We start from the raw sequence: 15,963 nt of genomic DNA, 5'->3' as shown, positions 1-15,963 counted from the left end.
GACCCTACCAGGTGAGCTAAATGCATTCTATTCTCACTTTGAAGCAAACAAACTGAATCATGGATGAGAGCACCAGCTGTTCCAGAAGACTATGTGATAAAGCTCTCCATAGCCGATTTGAGTAAGACCTTTAAACATGTTAACATTCTCAAGGCCGCAGGGCCAGACGGATTACCAGGACATGTACAGACCAGCTGGCAAATGTCTTAACCAACATTTTCAACCTCTCCCGGACCCAGTCAGTAATGTGCCCAAGAACGTCAAAGTAACCTGTCTAAATAAATATTACTCCGTAGCACTCACATCTGTAGCAATGAAATGCCTTGAAAGGCTGGTCATGATTCACACCATCACCCAGCAACACTGGAACAACTCCAATTCACATACCGCCCCAACAGATCCACAGATGACACAATCTATATTGCACTGCCCTTTCCCACCTGGACAAGAGGAACACCTATAAGAGAATATTGTTCATTGACTACAGCTCAGTATTCAACACCATAGTGCCCTCCAAGCTCATCACAAAGCTAAGGATCCTGGGACTGAACCTCCCTCTGCAACTGTATCCTGGACATCCTGATGGGCCACCCCCAGGTGGTAAGGGAAGGCAAAAACACATATGCCATGCTGACCCTCAACATGGGGGCCCGTCAGGGGTGCGTGCTTAGTCCCCTCCTGTACACCCACGACTGCGTGGCCTTGCACGACTCTGACGACACAACAGTGATCACAGATTTTTTTATTTTTTATTTCACCTTTATTTAACCAGGTAGGCAAGTTGAGAACAAGTTCTCATTTACAATTGTGACCTGGCCAAGATAAAGCAGAGCAGTTCGACACATACAACAACACAGAGTTACACATGGAGTAAAACAAACATACAGCCAATAATACAGTAGAAAAATAAGTCTATATACAATGTGAGCAAATGAGGTGAGATAAGGGAGGATAAAGGCAAAAAAAGGCCATGGTGGCAAAGTAAATACAATTGTAACGGTGTTCGTCTGTTGTAAGAAGAGAGTCGGACCGAAATGCAGCGTGTAGGTTACTCATGACCTTAATTGAAAGAACGCGGAACATGAAATAACTGAAACTAAATACAAAAACAACAGAACGGAACGTGAAACTAATTACAGCCTATCTGGTGACTACAACACAGAGACAGGAACAAACACCCACGAAATACAAAGCGAAAGTCAGGCTGCCTAAATACGGTTCCCAATCAGAGACAACGATAAGCACCTGACTCTAATTGAGAATCGCCTCAGGCAGCCAAGCCTATACCACACTCCTAATCAGCCGCGATCCCAAATAATACAAACCCCAATACGAAAACAACATATAAACATATAAACCCATGTCACACCCTGGCCTACCCAAACATATAACAAAAACACTTCAAACATTTCTACAGCTGCACCAACGAGAGCATCTTGACAGGCTGCATCACCACTTGCTATGGCAACTGCTTGGCATTCGGACCGCCACGCGCTGCAGAGGATAACGCATACGGCCCAGCACATCACTGGGGCCAAGCTCCCTGCCATCCAGGACCTTTATACCAGGCGGTGTCAGCTGAAGGCCCTAAATTTTCTCAAAGACTCCAGCCACCCAAGTCATAGACTTTTCCCTCTGCTACCCATGGCAAGCATTACCGTTGCACCAAGTCTGGAAACAACAGTACCCTGAACATCTTCTACTCCCAAGCCATAAAACGGCTAAATAGTTTATATAATAGTTAACCAAATAGCTACCCAGACTATCTGCATTGACCCTTTTTGCACAAACTTGTTTTTGCTCACCACATACGCTTCTGCTACTGTTCACTATCCGACACTTTATTCTTAGTTAATATGTACATATCTACCTCAATTACCTCCAACCCCTGCACATTCTATTATTTCTCTATTTTTCTTCTCTCTTCATTGTTGGGAAGGGCCTGTAAGAACACAGTCTACACCTGTTGTTAACAAGGTATGTGACGAATACCATTTGATACCTCGTGGGATTGGTAATGATCTTAGAGAGATTTAGGGAGCCCCGTGATTTTAGGATCCTTATGGGCCCTGGTCAAATGTAGTGCACTAAAAAGGGAGCCATTGGGGACACAAACAGACCTCTCAGTGAGGGAAGTAATTGGTGTCTACAGTGGCGATCAACTCTCTCCCTCAAACTCGGTTCTTCTCTGTCACTGTCTCTATTATCCTCCTGCACATAGAAGGAAGGGAGCTATAGAATTCCCCTGCAACTCTGCAAGTTTCATTTTGAATTCTGGAGCCCGGCAGCGAAGTTAAGGGAAACTCTCACGGCTGCTTGTGTTCGTCAAGAGTATATGTGTGTTTTCTGTTTGCTACATGTGTGTGTCTGCTGTGTGAGTGTATGTGTGTGTGTGTGTTTTACTGCATGTGTGTGTGTGTACGACTGCATCTTTAATCCAATGTAATCATCCCCTCATCCACTCCAAATGGAGAAGTGAATCTCAGTGCAGTGAGGGAGCGGAGTGGAGGAGAGGCGTAGAGAGAGGCTTTAGAATCTGTTTATGATATTATGGAGATAAAGTCACCTCCGCATAATTCATGACACGGGGAGCGAGATAAGGGGATTAGGCATGCGAATCAGTCCCGTGTGATGCTTTTATCACAACAGACCATCGTGTGTGTGCGTTGTGTGTCTGTGTGTGTGTTGGTGTCTGTAAGAGCATGTGTGTTGCCTTTGTGTTTATGCCTCCATATACAGAAGGGAATTGTCGATTGGAGTTGACAGCAGAGTCATCATCAGAGTGGATTATATCTGCTCTGCCTGGGTATTGCTGCTCCCCTGCTTCAGCGAGACACACATTGCCATCGGGATACACTTTGTATTAAGCTCCGGTGTTAAGTCGACATCGGCTGCTGGAAGCAAGCGCACGTGACAAAATCAATGTTGTTTCTCTCTCCCGACACTTCCTCAAGGTCGTGTCTTTACTCAGCAGTGAACGCAATACAATACTGCCTATCATCAGTGGCTGATAGGGAGCCTGAAGAATGTAAGCTCTTCTATTTTCAGTTGCATCTGAAATGGCACTCTATTCCCTGTAGAGTGCACTACTTCTGAGCAGACGGCCCGGGTTCAAAGTAGTGCACTGTATAGGGGGCTTGTCTACTCAGCAGAGACACTGTTCTGTCACACTGACTGGCATTTGAATGGAACCCTTAGGCAAAGGTAGAGGCTATTGAGAGCATAGAGTGACACGTACTGTACACTATAAAATGTTAATTGACACATAGGGATGTCTGACTCAGGCCATTCGAAAGGTTTGATGTCTCCGAGGATACATTTTGTCTTCTACATTCCTTCACATGTTCTTCTTTGTTATGATTGCCAGTTCAGCCCGTTTTTGGTAGGTGACAGCACCTCAGACTAGAGGCAGCAACAACTTCAGCTATGTTCACGATGCTTTCCATCTGAACATAGTTCCCAGCCCCAGCAAATGTCAATGTAAGTGCCCACCCTCCCTCTCCAGTGTATTGAACATGAACACCAGTAAGCACTTTACCCTCCCTTTAGTTTTCAAAGTGACCCAACACATAGCCAGACCCCACGGGGGAGAAAAGCATAGCAGTACTATGCATGTCCTTAAACCACCCTTTGACCTCAAACTCCAGTCATTATGGCGCTCTCTATAATTTCATCACTCTAGTGTGAAACGAGATGGCACACCTGTCGAAACACAACAAACTCAGCATGGTAATGCAGTCAAAAGCCTAACCTGTACATGCAACCAGTCAGCTGTGGATGCTACTACACTCAACAGCAGCACAAACGATGACTATGGATGAACTGAAGACGAAGAAGAAAAGCATCCTATTTTCTACTCTTTTACATTCATACCCACAGTTCTGGGGCAGGTTAGGATTGTTACTGAGGTCAGCGGCGCTGCACAGGGCAGAATAGTATACATGTTGAGGCCGGGTGCTGACCTTAATCGCTCAGGAATGAAGTTGAACTTTTGGGATGTTTGACCTGTGGCACGTTTGTGTTACTTTTCACATGGAGTCCCAGTATGCCTTGACTCAGAGTGAATTTAGTAATACATTGGGGCAGTACACTGTGGTACACCTACTGTGCTCTTCTACCTGCCTTCCTGTCCATTTCTCCATTCCCTGCTGTCTCCCTAATGATGAGCGGGTGGAGAACAGTAGCACTGAAGAGTGGCACTACACACACACGCACACACACACACACACACACACACACACACACACACACACACACACACACACACACACACACACACACACACACACACACACACACACACACACACACACACACACACACACACACACACACACACACACACACACACACACACACACACACACACACACACACACACGCGCACACACACACACACATTACCATTCACAGTCACATCTCTCAAAACATCCATTTATCCCACAAGCTCCTGCTCCAAAACCAGCCAATGAAAGCTCACACTTACAATTCATGCAATAAAGGGCTTAGTCTTCCATTTATTTCCTGAATATTTTTGTTAGGCTTCAGTGCATCACTGTCAGTAGTGACGGAGTGGGTTTGGAGGTGTGTCTTTTGGTGCTTCGCCAGAGCCACCCAGATCAATTGTTCATCGACAGTTGAGATGAGCTTTCATTGTTCAGAGAAGTGAAGTCTTACACAGGCTGGTCACTGCCACCAACTGGCTAGAACCAGTATTGCACACACTTTCTCTCATCTACAGAACAACTGTCAGCATCAACTAGATGTTATTCTTACTCACAAACATAAGACAACACTGAAAACCAAGTTTCCAAAGAAGACAACAGGAAAGGTTATACATTATAAACTGGGGGAACTAACTTGAGTCTCTGCAGTCTTCAGTCTGTGATCTCGTCCCTTGGTTCCCCAAGGTATTGTTCAGTAGATGGTCCTGGCAGGTCTGGGTTGTATCCAGCTGCCAGTTCATATTCGTTTTCTCACCAGCTAGCTACAGATTGTAACACCAGATAATGTGATTTACATTTTTTGGAGGGAAGCCATTATACTGGGAGTTACATGTTTGCCTATACAAAACATTGGCAGCAATTTTTCAACTAAGCTGGTATTGGCGATGCTATCTTTGTCCTCTATTTGTGAGTCTTAAAATGTCTGTGTCCAGTTGCAGGGGTACATTTGAATTTAGAAAATGCTCCGTTATTAAAATGTAAAAAAAAGTTTCCCTACACGAAGCAACTCAACAATGTGTATGCTGCCATCTTGTCTTTTTCAAATCTTCTCTAATTGATTGAGACAGGTGGGTCCACCCCAAAGTGCTGCATGTCATGATGACAGACACCTGTCTCGATCAATGAGAGAAGAGCAGTTGTTGTGGCGGGTTAAGTGCTCTGCTCAAGAGCATAGCTGCAGGCATCTAGGATTTGAAATCAGTTGCTCGCTCAATTCAGCAAACTGTCAGACCCAAGACTCAAACTGGCAACCACACAACGTTACCCTCAGAACAGCCTCACTTTGTCAGGGCATGGCCTCTACAATGTGTCGAGAGTGTTCCTCAAGGATGCTGGCCCATGTTGACTCCAATGCTTCACACAGTTGTGTGAAGTTGGCTGGATGTCCTTTGGGTGGTGGACCATTCTTGATACCTTCACTCCCCTTTAAGACCTATTATACACAGATACATTCACTCCCCTTTAAGACCTATTAAACATGGATACCATCACTCCCCTTTAAGATCTATTAAACATGGATACATTCACTCCGCTATAAGACCTATAAGACATTCTCCCCTTTAAGACCTATTAAACATGGATACATTCAAGACCTCCCATTCTGGATAAGACCTATTAAACATGGATACATTCACTCCCCTGTTAAAACATGACCTAAGACCTAAAACATGGATACCTTCACTCCCCTTTAAGACCTATTAAACATGGATACATTCACTCCCCTTTAAGACCTATTAAACATGGATACATTCACTCCCCTTTAAGACCTATTAAACATGGATACATTCACTCCCCTTTAAGACCTATTAAACATGGATACATTCACTCCCCTGTAAGACCTATTAAACATGGATACATTCACTCCCCTTTAAGACCTACTAAACATGGATACATTCAAGACCTATTAAACCCACTTTAAGACCTATTAAACATGGATACATTCACTCCCCTTTAAGACCTATTAAACATGGATACATTCACTCCCCTTTAAGACCTATTAAACATGGATACATTCACTCCCCTGTAAGACCTATTAAACATGGATACATTCACTCCCCTTTAAGACCTACTAAACATGGATACCTTCACTCCCCTTTAAGACCTACTAAACATGGATACCTTCACTCCCCTTTAAGACCTATTAAACATGGATACATTCACTCCCCTTTAAGACCTATTAAACATGGATACATTCACTCCCCTTTAAGACCTATTAAACATGGATACATTCACTCCCCTGTAAGACCTACTAAACATGGATACCTTCACTCCCCTTTAAGACCTACTAAACAAGGGATACCTTCATCCCCACCAATGCGGCAAATTGTTAAATGTGCTGAAGTCATCTGTGCAAATGAGGGGATAAGACACACACATGTACGTTACATGTCACATATGTCTGATTCAAAGGATGTGATCCTCTGGTATACACTGCAATGATCCCAAAATGGCACCCTATTCCCTAGTGCACTATTTTTTGACTAGAGCCCTAGTGAAAAGTACTGCACTGTATAGGGAATAGGGTGCCATTTCAGACGCACCCTTGGTCTAGCCTTTCTGTGACATGGTGAATGTCATCTAAGCTGCTCTAGTCTTTATCTGATCGAGGCTTGTTTCAGTACCTTAAGGTCAGACTCTGGCTGTCTTTGATTGGCTCAAGGGCTTCAGTCGATCTGCTCAGGAGGAGAAGTTCACCGGGGTTGGTGAGAGTTTGCAGAACACGTTTTCATTTGGTACACTGTATCCACAAATGTAATATGCTATTTAAATGCCACAGGTAAAGGTTAGCCAGTGTAGCGAGAGCATGCATAATGTTCCCCAGGGCCGGGGAATGTTTGTGATATGATATCAGGCACTCTTCTTCAAGCCAAGCTATCTGGTATAGTCGGGTATAGTAAGGCCATTCTATTTGTGTGGATGGATGGAAACTACCTTAGGTGATGTGTGTGTTTTGGACAGTCTTCAAACACACCTGCATTGCATAAATGGGTTCAGAAAGCTCTTTGCAAGAGCTATAATATCATCCTCATTATGCAAGGTACACTTTGTTCATATTGAATTCCCGTTAGTGATGTAAATCAAAACTAGACGTTGAAATGACGTGTGCCCAGTGGGTATACAGGTATATACATATACAGTTCTGACATAAATACATAAATAAAGAAATGGACTCGGGGGTTTAATTATTAACAAGTACACGAGTGTATTTTATTTAAAGCAAGCAAGTTTGTTCCTACAGTTTTAAAAAACTCCACTGTTTAAGCCGTTGGCACATGTATGTACAAAACAGATGATGAAGAATCGTACAGCCTGCTACAAAGCATTCTTAGTGAAAGTACAAAAGACTAATATGGGAGGAGAAAGCGGAAAGCATTGTCAGGTTAATGCTGAAGAAGTGAATACGCAACATCATTACAAGTAGTATCTGTTTTATAAGACAGGGCTTTCAAAAATGAATATTACAAACTGAAGGAGGAAGGGAAACAAAATCATTCACTACAACCTAATAGGCTATTTGTTTACGTAGCATAATACTGTTCGCGCAGGAATTGCAATACTGCACATATAAGAAATCAGTTGACTCAGACAGTCCAAGCGTAAAAATGAGAAATGAAAATGATAAAGAGAGAGGATATTTTTACTTTTTGAATCATTTAAAAACTATTACCACTGAATGCATAACCATGCCACAAATAACAGCTAGATTCACGGTTCTTTTTACCTAGATAATACAAGTTATTTTTTTATTGGTTAATAACCAAACGTTGCATGACTACAGTACAGAGATTAGGCTTCAAATCCAAATGCACGTAACACCAAGAAAGAGCTCACGATGGTTGAATAAGTGCACCAAAAAAATGTTGTTCTTTTTTGTTAGCAACGGAATGATGAAACGCTGTACTGCAAAACTAGAGTAGTAGAAACAGTTAAGACAGAGTTTGGTCCATACTCAAGAGTAATATGGTTTTAATTGTTTTATTGACATTCCATGTTTTTTAGTATAGCTTCACAGACAGTCAGGGTTTGGGTCAGTTTTCTTTCAAATCGGTAAATTCTGCAAGAATTTCAGTTTATTTCCAGAATTGACTGGACTTAAATGGAATTGAACCCAACCCTGCAGACGGTTAAGTTATCTCTCAATGTGATATTCAACTGTTTCCACGTATAGCAATACGGCCGTTTCAGGCCTAAAGCTTGTTCATCCGCTTGCTGTCTAGATTCTGTTACCATATTTATTTCACTGGAATCTCTGAAATGGACGTTCACAAGAATATCACCAAACTTTGACCAATGAAATGAATGACCTGAAATTGAAGTGTCTCACATATATGTATATATTTATATACCGTAGATATATATACAGAGCAGAATACTGACAAAAAAACATCTCGTATTTCTTCTTCTGATAACTTGCATTTAAAAAGTTGAAGATTAAATCATGTACAAATGAAACCTGTAAAATGTTATTTTGCATGTGATTTATGGCCTGTGATGAATGAGAAAAGTGGTTTTCTACAGAGTTTCCCCCACGGCGACACCCTGAAAGCCCATTCTATCAGATGGATTTCTACGTCATGTCATTCCCTCTACTTCTTCCTCCTTATACGACATATCATCATCGTCTTCCTCACTCCACTGACTTGCCACTCAAACAACTGTTTTCTTTTCACAGCTTCAGAACACTATTATTATTGACAGAAAATCAGTGTTTTTCACGTTCAATGACTAGGCTACTCAACAAAGCCAGCATACGTTTCTGACAGGCCAAGCTACAGTTATAGCAATATGTAAAAAGTCACTTGAAGGAACTTTGTTTTGTTTGAGAATCCCTGGCACTCCCAACCAATAAAGAATTTTCTGAAAAAAAGATTCTGTACATAGTTTTTATACCGGCGATGCTTACTGTTTCGGAAGCTTATTATGCTGTAATTTACCTGTAAATGATACAAGTTTCGGTCACATTTTGGTCTTGTTAAGTGGATATGTTGAAATAAAAATGGATGTTAAAACCTCTGTATGATTGGAGCTCCGTTGGATGACGAGTGTTTAGGAACGTATAAATATCAATTACGCGGAAATGTGAATTAAAAAGCGATTAAAAACTCAACAGCCCCCAGCCCGACCCCTCCTAAAACCAAACATAAATAAAAGGAAGCACTCGACCTCGAGATATGGTAAAAAGCAATGACACATTGTAAAAAGATGTGCTACTACCAATATACAAAATGCAAAGGGAAAAATAAGAGGGGCAGAGGTAGAAGAGGAGAAAGAGGAGAAAGAGGAGAAAGGGTAGGGTATGAGAAGAAGAAACGGGACAGGAAAGGGAGGAGTAAAGAGGAGGAGAAATAGAAAGGAAAGCTCAATACAGGAAAGAAGGGTTCGTCAGAGAAGACACACGGTATCCCGTAGGAATGACTTGTCTCATCACACCTGTCAGCTTAGTGAAGTCGAAACCACCCACAACACCGACACCCCCCCACCCCCTACGAACATAAACACCAGACATTGAATAGCTTGTGTGATTTCTGTGTGTGTTATGCTGCGTGTGTGTCATGGACGTGTGTGTGTGTTGGGGAGGGAGGGAAGGAAGGATAGGGGGACGAGATGGGACGGGGTCGTGTGCTTTAGGTGTAGGCATTGAGACGCTCTTTAGAACGAGTGGAGTGGATGTCGTGGAGCTCCTGCTCCTCCTTGGACTTGATGTCCTCGTACTTCTGCATCCGACACGCGTCCTTCACGTAGGCCCAGTTAGCAGACAGTACCATTAGGTAGTGGACCTGTATTAGAGGGACACATGGGTTACAGGGATGTTAGTGGGAGGATTGTTAACCCCTCGACCGAGCCTATACCTCAGGGCAGAGTTTAGTGATTCATTAATTAGGCTGAAACAGACTTAGTTAGATGATTAGACAAAGCTGTAACCAAAAGCCCAAAGCAGATCGTTTAGTGGCACTGTGCCTTCACTGGTTTCAAACCAAAACAAACCAACCAAACTTTAAGGGATGGATTAGTTGATCAACCTTATTCTTTAGTGAGCTCTGTGTCTGTTACGACTGCGTCAGCATTTGTGCTAGTCAGGTGAACGTGGCGTGACAGGAGAGCTCGGTTATCAACATACCTATCGATAGCAACCAGAGGAGCTTGGTTATTATAATCAGTGGTGCCAGCAAAGCATATTTTAGTGAATAACAACAGAATCATGTGACGTGACCGATGACAGAGCTGGCGATGCTTTGGGGGCGACCCCTAAGCTCCGAGGTTCAGAGTTCAGTTCGGCCATGTTGATATCGAGGCGGTCGGCTCCTCTCAGCTCCTGACGGCGTACAGTGATGTCACTGAGACCACTGAGGTCAGGGGTAAAGATGATGGGCCAACCGATAGGCCCCCGTCAGAAGCGGGTGCAGTATTTGCCCAGACTCTGGGACGTCAGGAGGACTTTGTTACGGATGAGGACCGTGGCAGCTGACGCCTGTTCCTCATCAGACCAGAGAGGAAGAGAAAAGGAGAGAAGCAGTTATTGGACTCTGGGTCGCGTTCATTAGGCACCAAATGGAAGAAGAAGGACTGAAACAGGTGGCGACTGCGTTGAGCGCCCGACCCTGATGTGTTTCTGCAGTAACTCTTTTCTCCATTAGGTGGCAGTGAGGTGTCAGTGATCAGCCAACCAGAGCATCTGCTGCAGAGGTTCTGAAGAAGTAGTTATGAGGTAATTAAATAAAGAAAAACACCTGCACTCCTGTTGTCCATTGTATGGCATTTATCTATCGGTGATATTGTGTCGTAATGATGATGTAAAGATTAACATGCCTAACGAATTCCCTAAGCTTGGGATAATTAAGTTATTCTATTATTTTGTTATATAATGACATGACTCAAACTCATCATGAATAAACAGATTCACCAAGATAGATCCAAGTTGGAGATACAGACCGTACTTCCTTCATACAATCTCACAATGATCTCAGATAATTTATCACAGAAAATATTAGACGAGAAGATAGTACATCAATATTGTCTATGCAAATTGATTTCTTACCCATTTTCTAAACCTTAGCTCTCGTTGAGAACTAACACGAACACACTTTGGTGAGTCATCCCATTGTGTATTACCATAGACATCCACCGGGTGGACAAAGAGCACACATTTGGGCCACAGATACAGACTTTGTGTTGCGAAGAGCCGCTCCCGCCCAAATTGATTGCCATTTCATTTTCTCTCGTCTTTTATAGTCTTTAGACAACGCAGCAACAATGTCCTATTTGTAGATTTAAAACATTACATCTAATCAGTCTAAGGACTGGAAATGTATTACTTTGTTTATATTTTGTGGTAACAGGAAGCTGTTATGGACATATCTATTTGATGACAACCAAACCATAAGAAACTAGTGTCATTGATGTTTTGACAAAACATTTTTGTTATTTTCACTGTGAACATATGTTTTTGTTTAAAAAGGAACTCGATACCGAATAACAGCCTTCATTAAATGTGTATCCTTCCACCCTGGCTACAGACCCAGCAGTCTTCTCCAGTGAAGACGGTTGCTCCAGTCCTCACCATCACTTAGCTGCTCTCAACAAGCTCCTTTCTTCTTCCACAGTTTCCATGGCAACTGCGCCCTGCGCTTCTCCATCGCTAGGTTAACGCCTCCCTCTAATCAACAGCTCTCTCTCTCTCCCTCTCTCTCTCTGTCGCTATGTGTTACTCTGTGTGTGTCTCTCTCTCTTTCTCTCTCTCTCTCTGTGTCTCTCTCTGTGTCTCTCTCAATGTCTCTCTCTGCCTGTCTCTCTCTGTGTCTATCACTTGATCACTCTGCCTCTGTTTAGCACTTTCTCGATCTGCCTCGCTCTCAACACTGGGAGAACCTCTTTCAAAGTCTGCAGCATAAAAAACAGTCCGTTTTTCCTCCCGATTACCAATCGCTTGAATCCTTTGTAGTATAACCTTTGGTATGTCCACACAACAAGACAATCCTCTCCCACTGAGGTTTACCCTGCCTGCCAATCTTTATGTGTTCAGACAGAGGGGAGGGAACAGAGTGGTGATGCTATCGACAGACATTTAAGGACCAATAGGCAGGTCACACAACCCTCAGACATAAAGTGGAGCTGTCATTGTCTCACCATGGCGATAACTGCAGCCCCAGCCCCGGCCAGGGCACAGACGAACAAGTGGAACGTCATGTCCAGCTGAAAGACAATCAAACACAACACAGCTTTATTAGTCACCAGGAAATAAAGACAATATACAACATCGGTGCTTGCTTTGTTGGTATTCAAAATGGGACACAAAGCATCGTTCCAACTTGTCATGTCTGTGTTTACAATATTGCCAGGTCATGTTCAGATTAAAAAACCAAATCACAGAGCGGTTGCTTTGAGAGTGAGATAGGACAAGACGTATTAAGATTTGTCCCAGTGCAACATTAGCTCACTTTTCAAAGGGAATTAAACGGAGGACAAAAGGATAAAGGAGGATAAAGGTTCAACAAAAAGACAGACTAATCTTTATCAAGCTATGTTTTTTGTTCCCTTTCCACAAGAGGTTAAAGTTCAAACCCCGAGAAATTTGGTTGCGCCACTACCCTCATCTCACTCACACAAATTACCATTTAAAATGACAGAGGAACCCGATAGCAGTGTTCCCAATCCTAGTCCTGGGGTACCAAAGGGGAGCACGTGTTGTGTTTCTGGACCTAACACTGACACACCTAACTCAAATCAAAGGCTTGACGATGAGTTGATTGGCTGAATCAAGTGTGTGAGTGTTAGGGCAAAAAACAAAAAGTGCATTTTGGTCCCCAGAGCCAGGATCGGGAAACACTTCCCTGAAGCATTTAACTCCTGAGGTGCGGCGATCACTAAAGTTCACAGCCAACAGAACCCCCCCCCCCCCTCATCGCTCCCCAGCCACACACACACACCCTTACCTCATTAGACTCGCACATCTTAAAGAACTTCTCGGAGCCTGTGCACACCTTCCTCTCCTCCCCGATAGTTACCATGCCTGCGAGAAAACAACATTCAATTTCACATTTACATTTCAAGTGACTTAGCTTGGCAGGCGCTTCGATCCACAGAGACCTAACAACAGCTACTGCGGCGAGTTACAACAAACACTCATGTTAAAGGGCTGTAAAATAGATCTCCTTCAGGAGCATTAAATAGCTGCAATGAAATGTAAAATATACTGATTGAATTGTGTGTCCGTGAAGTGAGAAGACTAAACGACACACTATTTAGTACAGTATGCTCTATAGTTCATTGTCTTGTCAGACATCTTACCCACATTCATGACAGAACACAAACAAACAAACAACTGGAACCACCAAAGCCCTGGTTAACCGCTGCCAGTGTCAGTGACTGTGTACGTATACTGTAAATGGCAACAGTGGTGGCGCCACCCGGGCCCGCCCCTTACCAAACTGGCGCAGGTCCAGGCAGAGGTTGGCCCCCTCCACCACAGTGGTGTTCTGACAGATGGTCCAGATGTTGAAGTACATGAAGACGGGCAGCGAGGTGAAGGCTGTCACACCCAACCAGGCCAGGAAGAAGATATAGGTCAACATAATGAACTGCAGGAAGAAACGGAGGGAGGGAGGAGAATAAAGAGAGGGAAGAGAAGAAAGGGAGGAAGGAGGAGAAGGAAGTGAGGGATGGGCCCATTAGAGAGAGAGAGAGAAGATGACAGTTATGAGTCGGTAGAAGGCTGACTGGCTCATCAGCTGTCATTAGCATTGGGCCATAATTCAAAGAAGAGACATCTTAAACTGTAAATTCTCCATCACCAGATCTCTAATCCCGTCTCTCGGGTACTTCCTCCAGAAAGATGTGTCCTAATTGTCTACCCTAATGCTTATACCTATCCAACGCCTTCAGATATACAGGGGGCGGATAGGGCGCAGAGGATAGGGGTTGATTTAAGTGTGTTTCTTACCCAGGCGGAGACGCACCGTCCGCAGGCGGTGATCTTGAAGTCTCCGTACAGGTCCCTGATGGCGCCGGTGGTGAAGAAGCCCTCCACCATCAGCAGGATGCCGTAGACGAAGAATGCCGCCGCCACGCCGTAGATGACATACTTCAAGATGTCAATCCTGCGGAGGAAGACAGAGAGACAGGAGCAGAGCGATGGGATCACTCAGTTGGTGTGGCTAGCACACCAAGACTAGCGATTTCATTCCCAGGAACCATAGAACTAGGGATTAGAATACTAATTAAATATTCATTTAATAGGATCTCTATGACAGGAACTTACAAAGATCCATTTTTGGAATGAAAACATTACTAAACAATACATGTGTGCATTGAGTGTGCAGACCATTTAGTACAGTACTTCACTATTACAGTTTATTTTAGGCCCAGCAGCCCCATTTGTAGTCCAAGTGCATTGGACTTGTCACGTTCTGTCCATCGTTCGTATGTGTTTCCCTTGTTTTAGTGTTGGTCAGGACGTGAGCTGGGTGGGCATTCTATGTTGTGTGTCTGGTTTGTCTATTCCTATGTTTGTCCTGATATGGTTCTCAATCAGAGGCAGGTGTTAGTCATTGTCTCTGATTGGGAACCATATTTAGGTAGCCTGTTTTGTGTTGGGTTTTGTGGGTGATTGTTCCTGTCTCTGTGTTTGCACCAGATAGGACTGTTTAGGTTTTCACTTTTCTTGTTTTGTATAGTCTGTTCATGTATAGTCGTCTTTATTAAAAACATGAATAACCACCACGCTGCATTTTGGTCCGCCTCTCTTTCACCAGAAGAAAACCCTTACAGGACTACAAATTACATCACTTCCAGCAGTAACAGACAGTATTCTGACTGTATACTGCAAGTCAGTTTGCTTCCACAGTCATTCTGCATTTTTTCCTTGCTTGGACTAGTGGATTAGCTCTCATTTACCTAATGACTATGTGTTTAATTCTGTCCGGTTATGTAAAAAGCTCTAATGTCCCAGAAAGAACCTGGGTAGGAAAGTTAGGGTTAGCTCCATCCCTGCAGGTTAGGAAGAGATTTCAGGACAACCTCAGTTGTCCTGAGTCTGCACAACTCTGCCAGGACCTAGGATCAAGAGAGACGCTCAAGTGTTTTAGTACTATATCTCTTGACACAATGATGAAAATAATCATGGCCTCTAAACCTTCAAGCTGTATACTGGACCCTATTCCAACTAAACTACTGAAAGAGCTGCTTCCTGTGCTTGGCCCTCCTATGTTGAACATAATAAACGGCTCTCTATCCACTGGATGTGTACCAAACTCACTAAAAGTGGCAGTAATAAAGCCTCTCTTGAAAAAGCCAAACCTTGACCCAGAAAATATAAAAAACTATCGGCCTATATCGAATCTTCCATTCCTCTCAAAGATTTTAGAGAAGGCTGTTGCGCAGCAACTCACTGCCTTCCTGAAGACAAACAATGTATACGAAATGCTTCAGTCTGGTTTTAGACCCCATCATAGCACTGAGACGGCACTTGTGAAGGTGGTAAATGACATTTTGATGGCATCGGACCGAGGCTCTGCATCTGTCCTCGTGCTCCTAGACCTTAGTGCTGCTTTTGATACCATCGATCACCACATTCTTTTGGAGAGATTGGAAACCCAAATTGGTCTACACGGACATGTTCTGGCCTGGTTTAGGTCTTATCTGTCGGAAAGATATCAGTTTGTCTCTGTGAATGGTTTGTCCTCTGACAAATCAACTGTACATTTCGGTGTTCCTCAAGGTTCTGTTTTAGGACCACTATTGT

The 15,963-nt window shown here is 43.4% G+C and overlaps 1 protein-coding gene across 3 annotated transcripts in view; it reads right to left on the bottom strand.

The window, feature by feature from the left end:
- Positions 1-7,403: 7,403 nt before the first annotated feature.
- LOC124001732 (neuronal membrane glycoprotein M6-a) overlaps positions 7,404-15,963 on the bottom strand; it is a 98,753-nt gene continuing 90,193 nt past the window's right edge. For 2 of the 3 annotated variants that reach the window (XM_046308755.1, XM_046308754.1), the window contains exons 3-7: positions 14,164-14,320; positions 13,648-13,801; positions 13,157-13,233; positions 12,351-12,416; positions 7,404-10,003 (exon numbers count right to left, since the gene is read on the bottom strand). In XM_046308755.1, the coding sequence (XP_046164711.1) occupies positions 9,851-10,003; positions 12,351-12,416; positions 13,157-13,233; positions 13,648-13,801; positions 14,164-14,320 (607 nt within the window). In that variant the 3' untranslated portion in view covers positions 7,404-9,850. The other variant, XM_046308756.1, reaches the window with a different exon arrangement.

Source organism: Oncorhynchus gorbuscha, linkage group LG17, assembly GCF_021184085.1.
Source record: "Oncorhynchus gorbuscha isolate QuinsamMale2020 ecotype Even-year linkage group LG17, OgorEven_v1.0, whole genome shotgun sequence".
Lineage (NCBI taxonomy): Eukaryota > Metazoa > Chordata > Actinopteri > Salmoniformes > Salmonidae > Oncorhynchus > Oncorhynchus gorbuscha.
This window is presented reverse-complemented; position numbering and strand designations above follow the sequence as displayed.